At 39.6% G+C, this 8,009-nt stretch overlaps 1 protein-coding gene and 3 long non-coding RNA genes across 5 annotated transcripts in view; 1 reads left to right on the top strand and 3 right to left on the bottom strand.

Annotated features, from left to right (window-relative positions):
* The window catches only part of cemip (cell migration inducing hyaluronidase 1), a 213,119-nt gene extending 211,818 nt beyond the window's left edge, over positions 1 to 1,301 (bottom strand). The window contains exon 1 of the mRNA XM_016665182.1: positions 142 to 1,301. Coding sequence (XP_016520668.1) covers positions 142 to 209 — 68 coding nt within the window. The 5' untranslated portion in view covers positions 210 to 1,301. The remainder of the gene's footprint in view (positions 1 to 141) is intronic.
* A 747-nt stretch (positions 1,302 to 2,048) lies between these two features.
* LOC107834224 (uncharacterized) lies at positions 2,049 to 3,349 on the bottom strand. The gene is made up of 2 exons (XR_001660012.1): positions 3,152 to 3,349; positions 2,049 to 2,652 (listed from the first exon to the last, which is right to left on the bottom strand). It is a non-coding gene; the product is annotated as an uncharacterized LOC107834224 (long non-coding RNA).
* A 337-nt stretch (positions 3,350 to 3,686) lies between these two features.
* LOC107834223 (uncharacterized) lies at positions 3,687 to 5,885 on the bottom strand. Its single transcript, XR_001660011.1, has 2 exons — positions 4,196 to 5,885; positions 3,687 to 4,114 (listed from the first exon to the last, which is right to left on the bottom strand). It is a non-coding gene; the product is annotated as an uncharacterized LOC107834223 (long non-coding RNA).
* Positions 5,886 to 5,887: 2 nt separating this feature from the next.
* On the top strand, positions 5,888 to 6,932 carry LOC107834222 (uncharacterized). 2 transcript variants are annotated; one of them, XR_001660010.1, is made up of 4 exons: positions 5,888 to 6,198; positions 6,343 to 6,423; positions 6,559 to 6,646; positions 6,750 to 6,932. It is a non-coding gene; the product is annotated as an uncharacterized LOC107834222 (long non-coding RNA). The 2 variants fall into 2 exon arrangements; XR_001660009.1 differs by lacking the exon at positions 5,888 to 6,198 and having other exon boundaries at positions 6,207 to 6,423.
* The last annotated feature ends 1,077 nt before the right edge of the window (positions 6,933 to 8,009 follow it).

Genomic DNA, 8,009 nt, shown 5'->3' with positions numbered 1-8,009 from the left:
AGATGGGTTGGTGAAAGTGAAGCATCTGAGGGTGGATTCAAATTCTTGGTTCGTACGTTCAGTTTCTCCATTTGACTGAGGGTGGTAACCAGATGTAAGTATGACTTTTGCTTCCAATGCTGAACAGAAATGTTTCCATACCTGGGATGTGAATTGTGGACCACGGTTGGAGGGGATCTCTTGAAGGATGACATGTAGTTGGAAAACATGTTTGACAAGGAGTAAAGCAATCTGGAAAGCTCTGGGAAGTTTTCTGAGTGGAAGGAGATTGCATGATTTAGAGAAAAGGTCAACAATGGTTAAGATGGTGGTCATACCTTTTTGATATGGGGAGTTCGGAGATAAAGTTGATGGAGATATGTGACCAAAGCCGCTTAAGGATGGAAAGGGGTTGCAGGAGACCAGATGGAGATTGATGAGAAGATTTATTTCTTGCACAGACAGGACAGGAGAGGATGTATTCTTTAACATCTTTGTGTACCGAGGGCCACCAGAACCTCGGTTGACAAAAGCAATGTTGCTGAGAATTTAACAGAGTGGATCCAATGAATTAGGCGGGCTCGGACAGACGTAGGGACATAGACCTTCTTGTGAGGGATGGAGTCAGGAGCAGGTTCAGATTCCTGGCCTTGGCGGATGAGATCTTCGATTTCCCAAGTAACTGAGGCAACTGTACAACTGGGTGGAAGAATGGTGGCAGGGACCTTTTGTGAGTCATCAGGAGAATAGAGTCGGGAAAGGGCTTCAGGTTTGATATTTCTGGAACCGGGGCAATAGGAAATGGACAAATTAAACATGAAGAATAATAATAACCAGCGGAATTGACAGGGGTTGAGTTTTTTGGCTGATTGGACGTAAGAAAGGTTCTTATGGTCTGTCCAGACCAGCACAGGATGTTCTGCGCCCTCCAACCAGTGCCGCCACTCCTCCAAGGCAAGTTTAATAGTGAGGAGTTCTCCATCACCCACATCATAGTTGCATTCTGCTTCAGGTGTCCAACTGAATGGTGTCTTGTTGGAATTAAGAGCTGTGAGTGGTAATGCGGTTCAACTGTAGTTCCGAATGAATCGTCGGTAGAAGTTGACAAATCTGAGGAACTTTTGAAGCTTTTTACGCATTTCAGGAATGGGCCAGTCCAAAACAGTCTTGATTTTTTCCTATGTGGGTCTTACCTGTCCGCCCTCAAGTATGAAACCCAGGAATGTGACTGATGGTCGGTGAAACTTGCATTTCTCAGCTTTGACATACAGTTTATTCTCCAAAAGGAGTTGTAGGATGAGGCGGACATGTTTTTTGTGTTCAGCAAGAAGTTGCTGAACTTCTTGCTGAACACAAGAACTTCTGATATCATCTGATATTCAGATGATATCATCTGAATATCATCAGATGATATCATCTGAATATCATCATATTCAGATGATATTTTGATCTTGGAATAGATCAAAATATCATCTAACAAATACAAAAATGTTAAGAAAGTCTCTCAGCACATCATTAACAGGAGCTTGAAAAAATGCAGGAGCACTGGATAAGCCAAAAGGCATGACGAGATACTCGAAGAGTCCTATGGGTGTTTTGAATGACGTCTTCCATTCGTCCCCCTTGCTGATGCGGAATTGCTGATATGCGTTCCTGAGGTCAAGATTGGTGAAGATTGGTGAAGATTGTTGCACCGTGAACTGGTTCTGAAGCTGAGGAGAGAAGAGGCAGAGAGTATTTGTTTTTGACAGTTATTTGATTTAAACCTCTGTAGTCAATGCATGGTCTTAATGAGCCTTCTTTCTTCCCCACAAAAGAATCCAGCACCAAGAGGAGATAAAGAGGCACAAATTATGCCTGCGAAGAGAGAGTCTTATGTATTTTCCCAGGGTCTCACATTCTGGACGGGAGCTGTTATTCAAACAGCTGGTGGGTAACGGGGCTCCTGCAAGAAGGTCACATGGGTGATGAGGTGGAAGAGAGAGAGGTTTTGATTTACTGAATACCAGAGCCAAATCATGATAATCCTCTAGGATGAGCATAAGATCAGGTGGGTTTGGCTCTTTATCGACTGCTGGGGATGGACCTGGTGGAACTGCCAAGTGGAGACAAGTGGAATAACAGTTAAGTGACCAAGATTCCCTTTGCATTTCAGACCAGTTATTGTGGGGATTATGTTTCTGTAGCCAATCAAAACCTAAGACTAAGGGTGAGTTGACTGTGAGAAATATGTAAAAGGTGATTTGTTCTCTATGGTTACCGGAGATGATTAACTGAGTCTTGTGGGTGATCTGGGATAGCGCCTTGTCATCCAAGGCGGAGACACAGAGTGGCACGGTAAGTGGAACTGCTTCTATGGACATCTGTTGAATGAGAGTTGAATCAGTGAGGTTCTGTTCATACCCAGATTTGATCATAATGGACAGAGAGAAGTGAAGAGAGATGGGCTTTATGGAACAAGGCAGCTGGTATCAGAAGGTGAGGAGTCTTATTTTCACACAAGTGCCCTGCCAGTCTCCTCGCATCTATAGCTTTCGGTCGAACTGGGCAAAGAGCGATGAAGTGATCGGGTGAACCACAGTAGAGACAGAGACGGGAAGTCATTCTCTTCAGTCTTGCTTCAGGCGTTAAACGTGTGTGACCAAGTTGCATGGGCTCCAGTTCAGTCTGGCTCTGCGAAGGTGAATAAATGTAGTAGGAGACAACAATCTGACAGATGTACTCCTCTTATTTCTTTCCTTCGCTCAATCACATATCCTGTTATCTAGCCGAATTGTTAAACTAATTAATCCTTTTAGTGTTGCAGGTTCATCCAGAGTTTCTAGTTCATCTTTTAAAAATTTGCTGAGTGCTTGAAAATATGCACTTTTTAAAGCAGATACATTCCAGCCTGACGCTCCCGCTTTAATTCTAAAATTGATGGCGAAATCTGCCACCGATCTCTGCTCTTGTTTAATTGTCCATAACTCATGGGAATTGGATGTTTCATCAGGTTCTTGGCTAAAAATCTGCTTAAACCTCTTCAAAAAGTCATGGGAAGTGCAACCAAAATTAGCAGGAGTAGGGAATCTTGCTTCTGCCCAATCTAAAGCTCTGTCGTATGTAATTTCAAAAGCGAAATGATTGTATACTAGAGAGCACTGAAGAAAACCACCACAACGATTAATATCACCTGAGAACTTCTCTGGAGTAGGTAGATGGATATCTGAGGACATGGAGTTGACCGGTGTTTCTGGAGAGGAAGCGGAAGTGGAGGTTTGTTGGAGAGAGCTTTGTAACAAATTAGAGGTGTCAAACTCTAGTCCTCAAGGGCCGGTGTCCTGCAACTTTTAGATGTGTCTCTGCTGCACCACACCTGAATAGAATAAATAGGTCATTAGCAAGGCTCTGGAGAACTTATCTACACAAAGAGGAGGTAATTAAGCCATTTCATTCATTGTACCTATGGCACATTTAAAAACTGCAGGACACTGGCCTTTGGGGACTGGAGTTTGACACCTCTGAATTAGTTCGTTAAGATGGTGATTTGTTTCGGTTTGGCTATCACAAAGAACTTGTAAAACAGAATCATGGGTTTGGATTAGTGAGTGTTGCTCTGCCATAGTCCTCCTGAAAGCTTCTGTGAGGTCTGACTGTTGGCCTGAGTGTTCTGTCATGTTGGGTTCAAGTATTTTGATCCACGTACAGAAAAACAGGAGACTAAGAAATCAGATAAATAAAGTTTATTTTGAACAAAGATTAAACTCTGAGATGTGTGCTTCTTGTCCTGTGGGTGGGAAGCCAGGATTGTCAGAACACTGAGGGTAATTGGAGGGAACAGGTAAGTTGATGGTAAACCAGACTGATCGGATTCTGAGAAATGGAAGATGAGTTTCCACCAGGGGGAGAAGTACTGTGATCTCTGGCGATTTGGCGTCTTTGCATGGAGTTCTGAAGATGACCGTGATTCCAGTGTTTGGTCTTGACTGAGTGCTCTTTGGAAATGGATGGACGAGTGTTGCAGTGGAGGGTGGACGGGTAAGTTCTTGTGAAGAGGAGCAAGGAGCGGTCTGATAGCCAGCCGTGAAAGGAGGAACTGTCAGAGAATCTGAAGCCAAGAAGGAGATGGACTCGAACAAGCAGTGGGTAAGATCACCTGAGAGGAAAGCAACAGGTAGGTGTTACAAGAGATAATCATTGGAAACTCTGAGACTAGACTCAGAGGGGCACAGAGTACCATAACAGGCAAACACTCAGGTGCTGACGTGCTGGCAGGCCGCTCCTCATATACTCCTAGAATGATGAGGTAGATTGATCACAGGTGTGCTGACTCCAGACAGCCGGCCCACCCTCCAAGTATGAGCAGCCTCTTGGCATCTAGTGGATGATGAAGGAAGCAGCAAACAAAAGAGACTCCCCACAAAGACCCAAAACCCCAGTTCCCAACATAGACTCCACATCGGTTGCTCGGACACATGAAATTTGGTGGCCATCTTGGAGTGGTCGTCCCTTCTACTTGTCTAAAACAAAACAGCGGAAGACACCTCAGCACTGCAAGATTGTTTTGATCAAATAGACGGAATATTGATGCATTACCTTTTCACAAGTAAGATGAACATATTATTGTTTATATTTTGTGAATAGAATTTTACTATACTGTATTTATGTCCACCAGTGAAATGCCAGCTAATATTAGCTTGGTATAATACTGCGGTTCAGCCCACTCTATGAAGGCTAACTGAGATTTTGTAAATCTTAAAAAGTTGTAGTTATTCCCTTACATTGATGTAGATTATCTGAGACAAGAGCGCTACCTTAAAAATAAAACTATCATATAATTATACATTTATTATATTATGCTATTACAATCGCCAGTAAAGCTTGCAGAGGTGCAAAACACTATTATCTATATATAATTCTTTCACTCTATCAAAAGTAAGATACCTCTGAAGTCTTCCCACAGGACGAAAAATGGGATTTTCGGCAGCTATTGACACCTTGTTCTGCCGTGCGCATGGAGATTGAGGGCTTTCGGCAAGAGGTTTTTGTCAGAGTCAAGCACTGCCAAAAGTGGTCAAAAATGCTGTGTTCCCCTATCACCTCCCTCCCCTTGTGCCTAGCAGAGGTTTTCGTATTTAAATGAAGTTGCTGAGTGCCATGCAAATGCAAATCAACTGTTGAGCACCGCCTTTTGACTCTTATTTATTTTGTAGCTAACCCTTTTTACCTTCTGTTCACCATAAAGAAGTATGTTTGGAGAAAGAATATTAAAACAATCCATGTTATCCATTAAAATATACATTGCATGTGTGTTAGGAGCACTGAAAAACTTAGTTTTGGTTGAATTGATGATATAAAAGAAGAATATGCATGATTACATACAATAGACTTTTGTGAAACGTGATCTTACTTTGACATTCCTCCTATCTGAAGATTTATCTTGTGATGGGAGGAATTGCACAACTTAATCAAAAATAATAATAAAAAAACATGTTCCAGAGTGGTTCATTGTACATAAAGTATTTTTGTGAATAATATTCAAACTAATGTTAATGTTCACTGATTGCTTTAAAGACCCAGAGTCATGCTATATTGGAGTGGTAGTGACACCGTTCCACATCACAATACAGGACTTAAGAAACTACAGATGATTTATCAGTATTCAGTTGCTTAACTCTCAAGTTTAAATTGAAGAACAAAATGGTTGAAAGTATGCGATACCTTCTGATAGGGTATAAACATTTGTATTCTTTTTTTAAAGTTTTGTTAGTTAAGCACTAAATATAACTCACGGATTATGAATCATATTCTTTATAAACTAAAAAGGAGACAGCTCAAAGTAGAATTTAGTAAATAAACATCTATACATTTAAAAACATTTTAGCAATTAATTATAATAAAAATAAAATATACTGTCACGCAACTTTTGAAAAAATAACTTTTCGAATGTATTTTTCTTCTGTCAACTTTCATTTAACACTCCAGTCCAGTTGGTGGCAGTAATGCGCTTTCATAGTTGGTCAGGCAGCCACCATTAAACTCCAGAGGAAGATTTGCACCGGTGCTAACAAGTGCTACTGCGAGACCCAACATGAAAGAAAATGCCCGTGCGTTGTGTGAAATGGTGGAAAAAGTCCTATTTCAATGAGTTACCTTTTCAGTATCGTTTTGATATCAAGCAATTGTTCCGGCGGAAAACAAGAGATGACACCGCGGCGGTCCAACAAGGCCGAACTCATGGTAAGAAAGCTTTTATGAATAGCGAGCACGTGCAGCAAGGCGAGGTGCTTTGTTATGATTTCACATTTAGGCAATAGTGAACACTCGCATATTTGTAAGGAAAACTGATCTTCCGGTTATTTTATTTATTTTGTTATAACGCAGTACAGCAAGGCAGACTGTGGCAAGCAGTAGAGATCAACATGGCGGATGGAGGACGGATATGAGGACGGAGTCATGAAGTCGGTATGTATTATTACAGTCACTGTGTTGATTCCCGACTGTATAATGGTTGGTTGAGAATAATTTTAACTTATGTATTTTTGAGAAAACGATATATTTGCTACAATATTTTTTTTAATTTTACATTTATTTCCACAGACTCCACAGAATAGGAGTCACATTTGTGTCAATCAGACTCTTCAGGAACGTCCTGATGTCCGTGATGAGGACAGAGATGCAACTGTGTGTGTGTATCTACTATTTTAGAATGTTGATGATATTTTATGCGTCAATTTATGTACATAATGTAATTATGCTATGTATTGACAATGCACAAAAATGTTTTCCAGCTGCATCCAGGACCTACTGCCACTCATCTGGATGTAGCTAAATAAAGATGCAGGTAAGATTTATTACTAATCTAGAGATGTCACAATTCCTTGAATGATTAAAGCACTGTGATTTATTAAAATCCATCAAAGCAAATTATCTGCCTCAGTTTGTTGAACTATGTTTTACTATTTATTACCAACTGCTTTTAATTATTTTTTCTTCCAATTGTTTCCAAGTGTTTTCTCTTTTTCATTAAAGTTTTTATTTTTTGTAAGAATGTATTAATGTGTTTTTTTTAGTTTTAATGTCTTATGTGTGCATACTAAGCTGGGAGTTGCCAAACAATTTCACTGTAGTTTCATAATGACTAATAGATGCCTGTAGCTCATAATGATTGTCTGTTCTGTATTAACAGAACCCTAACATTCTGAAATGGACAAGCATTTATGTCTTGTTTTGTGTGCAAACAGTAAAAAAAATAAAATGAAATAAAGAAAAGAAAAAACTTATGTGCCTCTTATGTTCCTGATATATGAACATGTTGCATATAAGCAATATCAAATGAATATATTTTAATACATCATTTATTTTTTATGTTATTTTTAAAAAAATACAACATTAAAAATATTAATGATTGGGGTGAGGTTTATTTATAAAGACATAAGTGCTGTTCAATGGGCACACATCAACCAACCAATCACATGTCAGTGATGAACTGTGATGTCATTGTTTTTCATCCAATGACTGAGAATCCACGTGGGTCTGCTGAAGCGCCTTTGGATATGCTAGGCTATTCTATGCTAAGTAGAGTCGTTGACACCTCCACTCCCCCCTCCTGGGATTCCTCAATCGACAGATTTCGACTCTCGTGAGTCGTGAGATACTGAAAATGCAAAGTGTCGATTGCTGTCGATATCTGTCACTCACAAGCTGCATTCGTGTCAGAAATCGGTAATACTTTTATAACAAATTTATGACGGATCATGATTTCTTGGTTAATGTCAAGTTGTCAAAGACATTTTGAATAATGTCAACTTTGTATTCAAAGTGTCATAATTTACCAAATGACACTTTATGACAACAGTCATAAATATTCATGAAGACTTATTCATGTTCATGACATGCGTTATATCATGTTTATAACAGTGTCATGACAGTCTTATTCACACTGTCAAAGTGTTACCAAATTTTGTATGTTTTTGGAAGACATTGTCAACAATACTTAAACACACAACTATAATTTTAAAAACAAAAAAAAAAATACTATAAAATAAACA

This window comes from Poecilia formosa, unplaced genomic scaffold, assembly GCF_000485575.1.
Source record: "Poecilia formosa unplaced genomic scaffold, Poecilia_formosa-5.1.2 Scaffold554, whole genome shotgun sequence".
NCBI classification, from domain to species: Eukaryota; Metazoa; Chordata; class Actinopteri; order Cyprinodontiformes; family Poeciliidae; genus Poecilia; species Poecilia formosa.
Note: the sequence above shows the minus strand (reverse complement) of the source record. Positions and strands in the feature narration are given on the sequence as shown.